The following is a 16,853-nucleotide window of genomic DNA, read 5'->3' as shown; positions in this document are numbered from 1 at the left end:
TCATTCACATCCAAAAATATCAATAATAATATGTTCCAGAACCTTAAAAGACCAAAAAAAACAAAGAACTTGCCTGCTTATTCTTTGACTCGTTTCGAGTGATGCCATATTTTACTACTGATTTCGCTGAGAGTGAAGAAGATACTCCGTTGTTGTCAATGGCGGCTTCCTCCCTGTCTGTTTTGAGGCAGAAGCTGTAGGAGGTTTGATTTATTTATTTTCCAAAAAAATAGAAGGATAGAAAAGGGGGGAGCGGGTTATGATTTGGGTTTTATATGGGCTTATATGCAAAGGTCCATCTTTGAACCTTGAGAGCAAGGGAGAGCTATCATGTGGTTCGGTTTATTCGAATCTTTTTGACAAAAAATTATATATTACTTATATATATGATTAAAATAATATATATATTATATACTAGACATCGGAGCCCGTGCTAGCACGGGTCCAATATGTATCATTTTTTGTTTCAATTTATGTGACAAAGACAAAATTAAAGAGTTAATCAAACTTTAATATTAATTTAAAATAGTTTAAATTTTTAATTATTGTTAATTATGGTAAAAAAATTTTTTATGTCTTTTAACATTCTAAATTGTTAATTATTGTTGTATGATTTGTAATATCTTTTACGCAATTTTCAAATAATAAAGGTTATTTCTTCTTTCTAAATTTATGTGGTACTAATAAAATTTCGAGATTCAATCAATTTTTTTGTCTTTAAAATATTCTATTGTTAATTACTGTAAATTATTGTACTTTCTAAGTAATTTTCAAATAATATATATTATTTCATTTGTCCAATTTATGTGTCACCGATAAAATTTGAAGAGTTAATAAGATCTTTTACATATTTTTATATCTTTTGAATATTTAAGTAAATAATTATTGTGATTTATAATATTTTATACAATTATTTTAAAAAAATTAAACAACAAACAAAACGAATTCATCATAGGAAAATTACCAAAGCATCCTTGAATACATCAATAATGGGTCCCACTTTTTGTTTAAAAAAATATGCATATTGGAGGATATTTTTGTCCAAAGTGGAGATAGAATAAGTATAAAACATTAAAGTCTTTTAAAATTTTAAATTGTTAATTCTTATTGTATGATTTGTAATACTTTTACGCCATTTTCAAATAATAGAGGTCATTTCTTTTTTCTCAATTTATGTAGTACTAAAAAAATTTTGAGATTCAATCAATTTTTTTTGTCTTTGAAATATTTCTAGATGTTAATTACTGTAATTTATAGTACTTTCTAAGAAATTTTCAAATAATATATATTATTTCATTTGTCCCAATTTATGTGTCACCGGTAAAATTTAAAGAGTCAATCAGATCTTTTATATTTATTTATATCTTTTAAATATTTAAGTAATTAATTATCGTGATTCATAATATTTTATACAATTATTTAGTATAGTAAAATAAATTTAAAAGAAACAAACAAAACGAATTCATCATAAGAAATTACCAAAGCATCCTTCAATACATCAATAATGGGTCCGACTTTTTGTTTTTAAGAAATTGCACATTCGAAGGATATTTTTGTCCAAAGTGGAAATATTGTGTAAAAAATGTGTATTTATTGTGATTTTGAATGTTTTGTGGGGTAATAGGACGCACGCAAAGTTAAGGTGTCTTTTTGAAAATTTGCGACAACTTCAAGTATCACTTAATGTTTTTTCTCAAAATCTAATTTACTTTCGTAAACTATGTGTCAGATCAAAATCAGATTAACAAATTCAAAAGGAATGAGTAATAAATAGCTCATACAATGACATATTTATTATTTAAAAGAAGTACTCCTTTTGGTTGAAAGTTAACAAGATAGTTACAATGTAACTAAAACTATAAAAATCTTTGCATTGTGGCTTATTATATATAGATATAGAAAGAGATAGATATATAGAGTAGATGTCGAATTCTTTGACTAATTTATGTGTCTATTTCTTCAAATTTTGAACTCCTTTCAAGTGACAAAGAGATAGACATATAGAGTAGTTGCCGTCTGGTTTTCACGGCTGCTCGCTGGCCGGCGCTGTTCGCTGCTAGGAGAATAGAGGAGATGAGAGGAAGATGAAGAAAGAAGGATGGCTTAGGGTTTTGGTTCTTTTGGTTTAAAATAAATAAGAATGAATATTTGATCTCAGCCTTTGGTTTGAATGATATGGACGATCAAGATTTGATCTTGTAGTTAATTTGGATGAACGAATGGCTGAGATTAAAGGACGGGGCTTTTGAGAATTGAATTGAATCAGATAGGCTATAATTGGAAAGTGTGTAAGGCTATAATTGAAATAAGCAATGGCCATAATCGGCATGAAATTGAATATGAAATAGAATTGGATAGGAAGAGGGCTATCAATTAAACAAATTGAACAAAGAGGTTATGATTTAAATGATTTAAGGGGAGATCAAGGAAATGTTATTCAATTAATAAAATACTACATATATTAAAGTATTTTCATATAAATTAAACACACCTAAATTTAAAAACATTTAAATAAAGTAGTTATTTCGAGTTTAACAATCGATAAATATAATAAGTTAATAATAATAATAATTGATAATTTTGTAAATTAGCGATACTATAATATATAACTTTAGACAAAATCGATTAAGATTTTAAAACTCGTAATATGTTTTAAAAATACGTATTTAATCGAATAAATCGGTCAAAATTGGATGTCAACAATATATATATACGTCCTAATTATATAAATTTAATTTTATCGATCACCTGCCAATAAAAAAGTACTGAATTAATTTTTTTTTACTAATTCATCTTATCAAATTGATTATAGGAAAAACGTATTTATATAATGTATTTTTAGAAAATTATAAAATTTTATAAGTTCATGTATAACAATTAATGATAAATTATTAAGAAAATTTCAATTATTACATTTACAATAATAAATAAATAATTATTTTTTATATTTATATGTATGTATAAAAAAAATAACATTGAATAATTTGAGCTTTTATTTTTTCGGACCTAAAACCACGGCATTTTATCTTACGGCTAAATCCTCTTTTTCTTTTCCGATCAGTTCCTCGGCCAACGCCAGTTTTAGGGCTGAGCCGCCCCTCTTTTTTCCGATAGCTTGCTGAAACTACTGCTGGCGAGGAGATGAGTTGCGCTACCATAAACGCCTGCAATTTCAATGCTTCATTTCCATCACTTAATGCTCCCAAAAGGATTTTAAAACTGACAACATTATCTTCAACTTTTGTGGGTATAAAACTCCCGAAAAATGCAAAAGTAGGTGTATCCAGACAGCAGCAGCAGTGCACAACTGTATGCTTATTTGGTGGTGGAAAGGGGAAATCAAGCAATGACAATGAGGTGACAATCTTTTGCAACATCATTCATTCTGTATTTATGTGTGTCAAACAATTTTAATATCTTTAGTCGGAGTGATGATTAAAAAAACCATGAAATGTCCCAAATTGTCCGAAACAATCCCAAGCAAATTGCCCACTAATTGTTTTTTTTTTTTTTTGAAACTTATGAAATGCTTCAAGTTTGTTTTATTTGTAAAAAAAAACCACCACGCCTTGATTTCAAGCTAGTTAGTGTAAGCTATATGGATCTTCATTATCCATTTCGCTCTATTTGAACTCGTTTCATTGCAATATCAATAAATATGAATTCTTAGAATTCGGAGTTCTCTACATTCTTTTTAATAAGAAAATAACTCCTAACAAATATCTGACCAAATATAAGCTTATGGACATGAGAGCTTTAATACCAAGTACTTCCTCCGTCCATCTTTACTTGTCCTATATACTAGAAAATAGTTATCCAACTTTACTTATACAGTTTGGAAAACCAAGAAATAATTTACCATTTTGTTTCTATTTTATCCTCCTTGCTATTAAACACTATTCATCTTTCAATATTTAGATAATTTATAATTAAGGGCGATATAGTAAAATTACCCCTCTATTTATTGTTTCTTAAAGAGTGTGCCAAGTGAAACATGGATAAGTAAAGATGGATGGAGGGAATAATTGGTATCCTTTTCAAATGTACCTAGTGGTTAGTATCACCTGTATGAGTTTGTTTCTTCAGTTGATTGTGTGAGTTCATCATAAATTACCTAGTTTTACTTTAACTGTTAACCTATCATAAAACTCCTCTTTTATCAGGACTTGGGGTTGGCAATGTGAGCTTGCTCACATGATCAAAGTGAAGTTTGCTTTATTTGTAAAATCCCCCAAAAAAATTTCCAATTCTTGTTTGAAGATATTGGTATAAAAAGAAATGAAGCAAAAATTTCTCAAATGGCAATTGGCATGGATGGTTGCCACATGCCAACTGTGAGACAGACTGGGAACATTTCTTTCACGAACCCTCTCCAGGCGTCGAACCAACTGAGAACTGATAAGGACAAGAGGAACTCATCTAGTTAATTAAAAATATTCTAGTTTACGTAAGATAATCCAAACCATCCACAAACTAATCCAACCAGAAAAGTTTTCCCACTATATGCAGGTGGTTTTGATTTCTCTTTGAGAAACGGTTATATGTGGTGTGGTTTTTGTATTACTCTGAGAATCTCCAAGCCATCTTATTTACTTATTATAAAAAAAATAAAAGAAGATAGCCTAAAACCACATGCATCTCTAGACACCATGCAAGATGAAAGAGATGGGAAACAGGTTCCGGTCCCCATATTCACTCCCCTTTATTTTCTTTGCACTTTTTGGATCATTTGAGTGTGAAAACTGTCTAGTTAATTAAGATAAGTGCAAGGCGTTCTTGTATATTCTTACATGCATATGTTGAACCCGCGATGGGCTCTTGCTTATCATGCCAATGTGGCCCTTGGCAGTGAAATGAGGGGGAACTCTAAAACTGAGGCCTATATTTTTTTTATTTTTAATCAAAAAGTATAGGCCTCAGTTATGCTCATTGTGATCTTGAGTCTTGTCTGTAAAATAAGGAGGATAATGTAAACTCTTCAGGAAGGCATAGACAACCTTTATATTCCACTATATAACGTGTTCCATGGCCAGGCCTTTTGGTTGCTTCCTTGTCCGTATCAAGAAACATCAACTGGCCAGTTGTGACTCCAGATATAGCTAAAGCACCATTTGTTTGTTACTAGTGCTTTAACTCATCATTGGTTAAACATAATCCTCTAATATTTGGTTATAGTCGTTTTCTTTCTCATTCGTACTTAGTTTCTTGTCCTTATTGCTTGTATTTTCCCTGACATGGAATCTAAAAACAAATTAAGACAGTTGCAAATAATCTAGGAGAACGGTGAAAGAAGAGAATGTCTCTTTCAACCCTTCTAATCGCCTAACCCTTTTTCTCCCTATTCCTCAGTATTGCCATAATGTGGTTTCCCTTTTTTGGATAGGTAGATTTTCATCACTAAAAGGCTGAACCCATTGGTGGCCACCTAAAGTTGGCACCAATTTTCACGAACACCCTAACTAGGCTTTGTTCATTTTAGACCCCTCATGTCATGCTGGACTGTGTCATTTTGATACTTTTTGTTGACTTGGCACATAGTGTGTGTTGCACTAACTCTAAGCGTGTGAAGAGCTTCTTTTTTCATGAAATAAATTTTTTCCCTTCTTTTTCTCGACTCTTTCTTCCTTCCACCATCCACCTCCACCACCGCCATCATATCCATCCTTTTTCATCATCTACCCCTTCACTGTTACAACCCAGATCATCCATCTTTGTCATTTTTTTCTTCTCCACCACAAAACCCATCAATTTTTCACCTTTCTAATCATTTGTAGTAGCAGGTACGGTAAATAAAAAATGGGTTCTGAAATAATTTTGATGAAACTCCATTTTTGAATATTCGAAATTTGAAAGTACTTCTTGGATAAAGATATGTGTTAGGATATGTAATTGTTCTTTTACGTATGTATTTAACATTCTACAATTGAACAACCTATTTGGGTTTCCAAAATAAAAAAATATTTTTGCTACAACAGTAAAAAGAGATTTGAACAATGAAGCTTGTATTAAGCACCCATTTGTACTGAACTTCTTGTCAATAAAAAACAATTACATAAATAAGCACTCAAAAGCTATGTGTTATGATACATAATTGTTCTTATTAAATTTGTTGGTTGTAAACCCAGATGTGAAATTCAAATTTGTTGGCTAAATTTTGATTGAAATGAATGATAATCATGGATTTGTGCTAAATTTTTTTTATCCAAACACTATTTTATTACTTTAGATTGAAGAAATTGAGATGAAATTTGTAGACTTCATTAAAGGTCTTTTGAAGCTTCTGCAAAAAAAAAAAAACAAAAAAAACTCAGGTCTTGTTAAAATAGTTTTTACTTTTTTTTTTTAAACTCAAAATTCATTATCTAATAATTATTTTGAACACAAAAGACAAGTGTCCTCATTTAATTCGACACTTTACACGTGTCATTTGCAAGTGCACACATTATAGTTTTGCATATTGAAAAAAAAGTGTCAAAATAACACAATGGGGTATGACATGAGATGTCTAAAATGAACAAAGCCTAGTTAATGTGTCTAAGTGAAAATTGGTGCCAACTTTAGGTGGCCACCGATGGGTTCAGCCTTTCCGAAATTGGAGTTATGTACAAGCAAAAAGAGGACTTAGGAATGAGCAACATGCTCCATGCCTTAGTCATTCTCAGATACCCTCTGTAACATATAGTCACAACTAACTAGGCTAAGTTGTTTCTTCTAAGTTGGGTAATAGTTGAATTTATCCAGTCAATTTGCGGTGTGGTGGCTTGAGTTCCCCTCTAAAATGAACCTCTTGCACTATTTGCTTCACTATGGCATCTGGTAATTGAGTCTTCGTCTTGGAAGAATCTGGTGTTTCTCTTCCATTGGACAAATACCTGTTCCAAGAATGGCAACTCCACAGAGTCATATGCTTTTTGCATATCTATCTTGAGCATGCATCTTGGGGAGATCCCTTTTCCACCATAACCTTTAACCAATTCATGACTCAACAAAATGTTATCTGTTATTTCTCTGTGGAACAAATGCTGCTTTAGCCATTATCTATGATATTGTCCATCACCTTCTGCATCCTGGTTGTTAACACCTTAGAAATCAACTTATACATGAGTGTGCAACAAGAGATTGGCCTAAATTCCTTTATTGAGGTAGGATTTTTCCCTTTTGGGATCAAAGTAACGAAGAGCAGTTTATAGTCTCATACATCCAATTAGATTGGAAGAAGTTTTATTACTTCATTTGACACCTCCTCTCCTATAATGGACCATGTTTTTTTGAAGAAGACTCCATTATACCCATCACACCCGGAGCTTTCTGTGAGTCTATGTCCTGTTATGCAACCTGTACTTCTGCTCTTGTGATTGGCTCTATAAACTGCAACTGCTGATCCCTGCTAGGAATAGGACTATTAGTCATGATACTAGGTTGTATTGCAGGTAATTGAGGTGCACAAGTTCAACTTCTTGTAGAATCCAGTGATCTCCTTCTCTATACCTTGCTTGGTTTGGATAGTTACTCCCTCTTCAGATACAAGATGCCTGATGTGATTCTGTGCTAGCCTTCTCTTAATGTTGCATGGAAGTAGGCTGAATTTGTGTCCCCCAGTTTCAACCACTGGACCCTAGATTTCTGTCCGAGTATGGTTTCCTCCACCATGATCCATTTTTCCAGAGCTTTCTTCAATTCCTTTTCCTTCGTGAAAAGTGCAGGATCACTGTGGCAAACCCTCAGCATCTCCTGCAGGTCCATGAGTTGCTTTCTTGTGTCCTGTACTCTGTGGTCTACTTTAAAAGAATACCTTTTGTTCATTTCCTATAGATTGTGCTTCAACTGTTTTACTTTATTCCATACTCTAACCATATGCCTGCCTAAACCAGGTTTTGCCCAAGTTATTTCAACCACAGTCATAAAATCCTGATGCTCAACCAGGTGATGCAGGACCCTGAATGGCTTAGGAGTCTTCTCCACACTATCTTCAATGGTAACAATGAGCAAAGAATGGTCTGAGAACTGAGAAGTAGGGATCCAGTACATTCACCTTACTGTGGCCACTTGGTCATCCATAGATGGTTAACTATCACTCTCTATCACTCTGTCGATCTTGCTATGGACATGTGAGTTGGTCCAAGTGAAGAATCTCCCAATAGATCTCAACTCGTTTAGTCTAGTGTTAATCAACATTATCTCGAAGTGCTTAACCTCCATGTCCTGCACTTGATGACGACCCTTTCTATCTGAGCACTGCATTGAAATCCCCCATCACCAGCCAAGGGTTGCTTACATGTGATTCCAGGCTTTCGAAGATTTCCACAGCTCCTTTCTATCCTCTAAAGTGTGCAACCGTACACCACAGAGAATTCAATCTCAATATTCCTATCAACATCATTAATCACAGTGTATTAGCTGGAGTGATGTGTGCATAGCTGTAACATGTACCACCCTAGGATCCCACAGACCCACACCACCCAGATTCTACCCCTACCATCAACAGTGTAGTTTTCATGCGAACTCCATCCTTGGACTACTTTATTAACAATACTCTTTGCCTTCACCTGAGTGACTCTGTGCTCAGTAATAGCTAAGAGCCTAAGACTACTAACCTTTGTACTTATTATTTTGGGAAGCCTTTATGTTTATGCAACTTATTAAACCCCCTCACATTCCATGCTGCAATCTTCATTTGGCAATGTTTGGCAGGTCTGGGGCCTTAACAACCCCACTGGTGCTGCATGTACCTCTGTCCAACATTTTCATCACTGCCTGGATCATCTGATTTAGGGTATCCTCTTCAAGTTGCTGATACCCATGGATAGTCTCAATAGGCTGAATAGGCATTAGTCCAACACTCTTTGTAGCAGATTTCCCCTTCACTGTTGTCCATTCCTCTTTCAAGCCAACAGGAGTAGGTACCCGAGCATTCCCATTATCCTTAGTTAATTGTGGCTCAGGTTGCTTTAGTTCTTCACCTCCTTCTTTAATCAACCATTTTTTGTGAACTTCTTTGGATCAGCTCTAGCCACCTCTTTCTTTTGGACCTCAGGCCTCTGGGTCTTGTCCTGGGGTTGCTGTTCCTTCTTGCAATCATGCCCAATCAAACAACATGTTGCACACTACTGTGGTCTCCAGTCGTACCAAATCTGTTGCTCAAACACCTTCCCTTGTGTATCCATCACTTTGACGGAGTTGGGAAGTGGTATAGTAACATCCATTTCTACTAGCAGCCTTGCATATGAGATCCTTTCCATTCTGGTAGTGCATTCGTCAGCATACATAGGGGCTCCAAGACTGCTTGCTATTCGACTCAGAGAATTACCCCCAGCATTGCAGTGGTAGATTGAGTAGCTTAGTCCACAATGGTATTGTTTTTAGCACTTCTTCATTAAAGTTGAACTCCTGACTCCAAGGCTTTACTATTACTGGTTTGTTGTTTATCATGTGTGGTCCTGTATGCACTATTCTATCCCTCTCACTGATGTTATGGAATTTAATAAAAAATTATCCATCTTTAGGGTAGTAGATGATGGGCTTGCTGACAAAAACACCTATTGTAGGGGAGTCACCCACTACATATAGTATCATGGAAGCTCTCCAGGCCAGCACTTTCTTATCTACTTCTTTCACTAGTTTTGCCATTTTCACTCCATTTTGGATGACCAAAGTGAAGAAATTGAGATTCATACTTTTGATGCCATCGTGTTTCTATGAAAAGGATATTCCATGTCTTCTTGTCCCATCCTTTGGGGTTTTGGTTACCCAGCTGGGTATCATTAACATTTTCCAGAGATCTAACAGTTCTCCCTAAGCTTTGTCTTCTATCCACCAACTGTATCTTTGTCTGAGAGTCTTGCACTGTTGGCCACTGTTCCATTAAACTGTCAGCCTGCACTGTCGTGCCTATGCCCTCCTCCGCCGGAATCAAGCTTGTCATCTCTATTCCTTTGCCCATCGAGGGGTTTGGGGTGTTACCATTAAACCTTGCTTCATCAGATGTGCGATTTGGGTTTACAACATTCAGCATAGGTTCCTGTTGTGTGGTCTCGCTTGCACTAGAGCTAAGTGCTTTCCCTGCGTCTTCAGTGTCCAGTAGTCTCTTATTTACCTTTGCCAGCTTCACGTCCGGTAGCTGAATAACCTTCGTTGTCCTCCCACGGCCACGGCCGCAGGCCATTTCCGGTGGTGGCGTGCAGAGTTGCACCACTAGTGTACACCAATCTTATCATGCGCCGAGAGAGAAATGTTATATTTTAATCTTCAGTCCAAGATGTGAAATGGAATTGCCTGGAGACTTTATTTTTTTGGTGTAAACAGAACTGTATAGAGGAAATAGAGGAGTTAGTAGAATTTCTAGGAGCTTTGTAAAGCTAGAGTCTACTTGCTTTGTAACTTGTTTCTGATGGTGGCCAGCATTCCCAATGCTGAAGAATACAACATTACTAATCCTTAAAAATGTTATATTTTAATCAACTTCTTTTTTTCCTTATCTTACAATGTGGCTTAATACAACAACAGCAATGAAGACAATGCCTCAATACCAAACTAGTTGGATTGACTATATGACCTAATTATACTGCTTCCTTTAGCCACAATTACTTGATATCAGCTAGACAAGTGCCTTTACTTTCACTAAATCAGGTTGGTTGGTGAGTGGCGAGCGATTTGCTGATTGTATGACCCTTACATGTACACAATGCTAGTTGTCTCCCCAACATTGTTTAGGTTATCTATCCAATATGTTGCGCATGTCATGTGCCCGTTTAATTTTAATTGCTTTAAGAAAACCTTGCATTTTTTATAAAGTTATCTAAATCTATTTTGATTAATTTTGGGTGTTTAAGTTTGCTTGGTGAGCATATTTAATCTGCTTTCCATTTTATTGTCTCACATTTATCCTCTCCTTTTATTCGAAAGAAATCTGTTTCTTGTTACAATGTTGTTGAATTCGTTACAGCTCAACTCTTATCCATGCAAAATAGATAGATTGTGCTGTATCTAAAGCTAGCAACAGATGAACCTTTTTTCTCCATGAATGCTCTGCATGTGCATCATAATTTGGGGTTCTTTTTCATAAAACTGCATCCAAGGAAAATTTTCGTTTCTCTTGACTCCACATTGATTTTCTCTCTCCTCTCTTTTCTCTCTCTCTCTCTTTCTACTGCACCAACGTTCCTCTTCTTCTTCAACGATCCCTCAGGCGAAGCGCCGACCAACGACGGTCAGCGAGCAGCCGCGAAAACCAGTTGGAAACCGGGCGCCGCCGCCGATACGTTCTTCTTGCCGGTAAGCGAAGGCTGCGCCGGCCAGAAGCATCGCAAGGACCAGCTCTAACCGGCGAGCTTCTTTCTCTGTTCTTCGTTGTTCCAGTGAGTACGAAATCAACAAACAGGACCTCCAGCTGCTCGCTGCTGCGAACAGCCTACTCCGGTGCAGGCAAGGCATTCACAGGTGAGACCGACCAGATCTGGCCGGAAAAAGCCCTAAGACCACCGAAGTCCTCCATCTCCACCGACCAGGTTCTATCTACCTTGTTTTCTTCATTGAAACCCTCTTGTTAAGTAATCTAGTCTTGCTTGGTAGGTAATCACAACCTACTTTCAATAATTTGAAGAGCATAGGAGTAGATTTTTAAGGTTACCTGATTGTGCATTGTGCAATACATCTGATTATTTGGATTGTTTAAATTTTTGTGGCTGGTTCTGATTAGCATTTTAGCTCATATCAGGGCTCCATCTCATATATTTCAGATCAGTTCTTGCTTGTTTCTTTTATAGTTCCGATCAGTGCTTCAGCGTATAATATAGTTGTGCTATCGTGTCTTTTGGAGAATACACTATACTTGATCTTTTAGTTTAGTTGTTGCTATCTGGTCTTTTAGAGTATACACCTGTTGCAGAAATTTTTTCTGTTTGAAGTGTATTCCTGTGTAGATTTTACATTAGATTCAGTAGTTTTCAAGTGGATTTGGTACCTGATGGTGGTTTTGAGTCATGTCTTCGGTTGAGGCCGAGGATGAGGGAGAATAGTGGTAAGTGGGTTACGGGTTCCCATAAATTGAGGGTAGGATCTTGGAACATAGGTTCGCTAACGGGGAAGTCCTTAGAGTTAGTGAAAATTCTCAAGAAGAGAAAGATTAATATAGCTTGTGTCCAAGAGACTAGATGGGTAGGTTCCAAGGCTCGGGATGTCGACGGGTTTAAGTTGTGGTACTCAGGAGGCTCTAGGGATAGAAATGGAGTGGGTATTTTAGTAGACGGGGATTTGAGGGAGCAAGTGGTGGAGGTTAGGAGGATCAGTGATAGGTTGATGTTGATTAAGCTAGTCATTGGAGGATGTACTTTGAGTGTTATTAGTGCTTACGCACCTCAAGTGGGATTGGGCGAGGAGGCCAAAAAGCTCTTTTATGAGGATTTGGATGAGGTAGTTAGAGGTATACCGATAACCGAGAAAACTGTCATTGGTGGAGATTTTAATGGCCATATCGGGGCAACTTCTAATGGCTTTGATGATGTTCATGGAGGCTTTGGTTTTGGGGAGAGAAATGGGGGTGGAACTGCGCTTCTGGATTTTGCTAAGGCTTTTGAGTTGGTGATTGCTAACTCATGCTTTCCGAAGAAGGAGAACCACATGGTTACCTTTCGTAGCTCGGTAGCTAAGACTCAGATAGACTACCTACTCCTTAGGAAGGGTGATAGAGGCCTCGTTAAGGACTGCAAGGTTATCCCAAGTGAAAATGTTACTACCTAACACAAGCTTTTGGTGATGGACCTGGAAATTAAGAGGGATAAGAGGAAGAAGATTGTATCTGATCGACCGAGGATTAAATGGGGTGGCTTGACCCCTGACCTTTCTCGGGAGATAGGTGAGAAGTTGAGTGGGATGGGGGCTTGGAGTGGTAGCGGGGATGCGGACACCATGTGGAATAAAGCAGCTAGTTGCATTAGGGAAGTTGCTTCAAAGGTGTTAGGGGTATCAAGGGGTAAATTTGGAGGTCGTAAAGGAGATTGGTGGTGGAATGGGGAAGTCCAAGGCAAAGTGGAAGCGAAGAAGGCTGCATACACAAAGTTGGTGGAGTGCATAGACGAGGAAGAGAAGCGGTCGCTTAAGAAAGTCTATAAGACAGCGAAGACAGAAGCTAAGTTAGCAGTTATGAAGGCTAAGACGGCAGCTCTCGAGCGCTTGTATGTCGAGCTGGGGGACAAAGGTGGGGATAAGAAATTGTATAGGCTCGCAAAAGCAAGAGAGAGGAAGGCGCGCGACTTGGACCAAGTAAAGTGCATCAAGGATGAGGAAGGCAAAGTATTGGTGGATGAGACCTCCATTAAGCAGAGATGGCGAAGATACTTTCACAAACTTCTAAATGAAGAAGGGGGCGGAGACATTGTGTTGGGTGATTTGGCACACTCGGAAAGACTTCGGGACTTTGGGTACTGCAGGTGTTTTAGGAGCGAGGAGGTTATACGTGCTATTAGTAGGATGAGCAGGGGAAGAGCGACCGGACCCGATGAGATTCCGGTGGATTTTTGGAAGAGCACGGACAAGGCAGGTATAGAGTGGTTGACTGGGTTGTTTAATGTTATTTTTAAGACAGCAAAGATGCATGATGAATGGAGGTGGAGTACAATGGTTCCGTTGTATAAAAACAAGGGTGATATCCAGAACTGTAACAACTACAGGGGTATCAAATTGCTAAGCCATACTATGAAGATTTGGGAGAGAGTGGTGGAGATGAGGGTGAGAAGAGGGGTGTCCATTTCTGAGAATCAGTTTGGATTCATGCCGGGACGGTCGACGACCGAAGCCATTCATCTTATGCGAAGACTGGTAGAAAAATATAGAGAAAGGAAGAGAGACCTACATATGGTGTTCATTGACCTTGAAAAGGCCTATGACAAAGTACCGAGGAATGTCCTCTGGAGGTGCTTGGAGGCTAAAGGTGTCCCGATGATTTATATTAGGGCGATAAAGGACATGTACGGTGGAGCCAAGACTCGGGTTAGAACGGTTGGAGGTGACTCGGAACATTTCCCAGTTGAGATGGGGTTGCACCAAGGATCAGTCCTTAGCCCTTTTCTATTTGCTTTGGTGATGGATGAGTTGACGCGGTCTATTCAGGAGGAGGTCCCATGGTGTATGTTATTTGCGGATGACATAGTACTGATTGATGAGACGCGGGACAGAGTTAATGCGAGGTTGGAGGTGTGGAGACAAACGCTTGGGTCCAAAGGGTTTAAGTTGAGTAGGACCAAAACAGAATATTTGGGGTGCAAATTCAGTGATGCGTTGGATGAGGCAGATGTAGAAGTGAGACTTGCCACACAGATCATTCCTAAGAGAGAAAGTTTTAAGTATCTTGGGTCTGTAATACAAGGAAGTGGCGACATCGATGATGATGTCACACATCGCATTGGGGTTGCTTGGATGAAATGGAGGCTTGCCTCTGGAGTCTTGTGTGATAAGAAAATTCCACCTAGACTTCAAGGTAAGTTCTACAGAGTGGTAGTTAGACCGGCCTTGTTGTATGGAGCGGAGTGTTGGCCAGTCAAGAACTCACATGTTCAGAAAATGCAGGTTGCGGAGATGAGGATGTTGAGATGGATGTGTGGGCACACTAGGAGTGATAAGATTAGGAATGAAGTTATTCGGGAGAAGGTGGGAGTGGCCTCTGTGGTGGACAAGCTGAGGGAAGCGAGACTGAGATGGTTTGGTCATGTGAAGAGACGGTGCGCAGACGCCCCAGTGAGGAGGTGTGAGGGGCTGGTTGTAGAGGGTACGCAGAGGGGTAGAGGTAGGCCTAAGAAGTATTGGGGAGAGGTGATTAGACAGGACTTGGCTCAACTTCACATTACCGAAGACATGACTCTAGATAGGAAGGAGTGGAGGTCGCGTATTAAGGTTGAAGGTTAGTAGGGCTAGCGTGTTGTCTCTCCTTGCAAGGGTAGGGGTTGTTAGCGTGTGTAGTAGTCCTAGTCTTGCACTTGCAGTTCTTGTCTGTGATATCGATAGCCTTATGTTGTTTAATGCGTTTCACTTCTCTCATTGTTTATTGATATTACTGTTTTCCTTTGTTGATTGTATACTATCTTTCGTATTGGATGGTATGTATATACACTGTTTTCCTCGCCTTTTACTTGGATTTGATGTACCTGAGCTGAGGGTCTTTCGGAAACAACCTCTCTACCTCGCACGAGGTAGTGGCAAGGTCTGCGTACACTCTACTCTCCCCAGACCCCACCTAGTGGGATTTCACTGGGTATGTTGTTGTTGTTGTTGTTGTTGTTTCATAAAACTGCACTGGAATTGAGTATAAAGTAGCTCCAACATTCTGTTCATAATCATGAATTGTGAAAAATAAGCTTATGGAATGTTTATTACATGAGAAGATAACACCCCACTTGGCACTACTATTTGACTAGGCTTCTCCATGGAAAGCTCTTGAGAAAGCCATGGGAAATCTGAAGAAGGAAAAGTCAGTTGAGGATTTATTGAAGCAACAGATTGAAAAACAAGAATACTTTGACGGAGGAGATGGTGGTGGAGATCGTCCAGGTGGTGGCGGTGGAGGTGGCGATGACGCTTTTGGTGGAGCAGAGGATGAAGGCATTCCAGGGATCTTGGATGAGCTAGGACAAGTAGTCTTGGCAACTATGGGCTTCATATGTTTGGTACTTCTCCTTTCTCTCTCTCTCTCCCCACCCCTCCAAATTTTGTCTGCAGATATGTGTGTACTTCTGGAGCTCACTGTTTATATCCCTTAATCTGTATTACCCTATAAGGCAATCCTTGCAGCTGGCTGAAATATATGTTGCAGGTTTACTTAACTGGCGATTTGTTATGCTGCCCGCTTCTCCAAAATTATTTATAACTTTTTTTTTTGATAACCGAGAAATTCGTCTGTGACCCGCCCTTTGAACCAATCACAGCATTCTAAACTCGGTGGATAATGGGCCGGCCCCTCTACCCTTCTCCACTTAAATACCGGGCTTCGCTTTGCATGGTGTGGGGCTTGAACCTGCGACCTAAGCCACAAATCCTCCACCTTTTGCCACTTGAGCTAGGCCTTGGGGTCAAAATTATTTATAACTTAACTGAATACCTTTTGTCTAGACCATTTCTGGTAAGTCATGGACCAATGAGTGACCGACTAAATAAAGAGAAACAGATTATGATAATCATGTACTCTATGTTTAGCCTTTGTTAGATCTTTCGCCTGAACTCTCTTCTGATGGGAGTGGTAGATTTCAAATAAAGAAAATGTCTTGAAAGGTTTTCAAAGCAACCACTAGTACTGTCTGATTGTTATAGTAATAGCAGGTGAAACAAGTTGGTATAGTTTGCTTCCTCTGGACTGCTTAACAAACTGAAAAATCGCTGTATTTTTACTTTGATTTCAGTATATCTACATAATTGAAAGCGAGGAGATCACAGTGTTTGCAAAGGATATTCTCAAGTTTATCTTTCTAAGGCAAAAGAGTATTCGTCTTGGGCGCACAATAGCACGGTGGGAAAGCTACTTCAAAAGCCTGAGTGAGAAAGAAGTAGATCCATATTGGTTGGAAAGTGAGATTCTTAATACTACTACTTGGTACGACGGCCCCACAAAGTATAGACGCATTCTCAGACGGTTGCAATCCGATTCTGATTATTGATAGGGAACCTTTTCTCTCTGCTGTCAAATTTTGTACTGGTTTAAACACTTTCTTGTTGCCTGTTTGAGTAAGAGTATGAATGAAGCAACAGGTATTTTTATTTTAGCTTTTCGTATTTCGTGATGAGCTATGATTCATGGATCATTCAGTTAAAGAATATTGTGTTTGATGAAATGTTGCATAAGACGTGAACTTTTATGTGAAAAGATTTAATAG

The 16,853-nt window shown here is 38.0% G+C and overlaps 1 protein-coding gene across 1 annotated transcript; it reads left to right on the top strand.

Annotated features, from left to right (window-relative positions):
- Positions 1–3,001: 3,001 nt before the first annotated feature.
- On the top strand, positions 3,002–16,645 carry LOC125829515 (uncharacterized). Its single transcript, XM_049508736.1, has 3 exons — positions 3,002–3,357; positions 15,405–15,653; positions 16,383–16,645. Exons 1-3 carry the CDS (start codon positions 3,142–3,144, stop codon positions 16,635–16,637), a joined length of 720 nt encoding a protein of 239 aa, XP_049364693.1. The 5' UTR covers positions 3,002–3,141; the 3' UTR covers positions 16,638–16,645.
- The last annotated feature ends 208 nt before the right edge of the window (positions 16,646–16,853 follow it).

The sequence above is a fragment of the Solanum verrucosum genome, unplaced genomic scaffold (assembly GCF_900185275.1).
Source record: "Solanum verrucosum unplaced genomic scaffold, falcon-dt-bn FXZP01000031.1, whole genome shotgun sequence".
NCBI lineage: Eukaryota > Viridiplantae > Streptophyta > Magnoliopsida > Solanales > Solanaceae > Solanum > Solanum verrucosum.
This window is presented reverse-complemented; position numbering and strand designations above follow the sequence as displayed.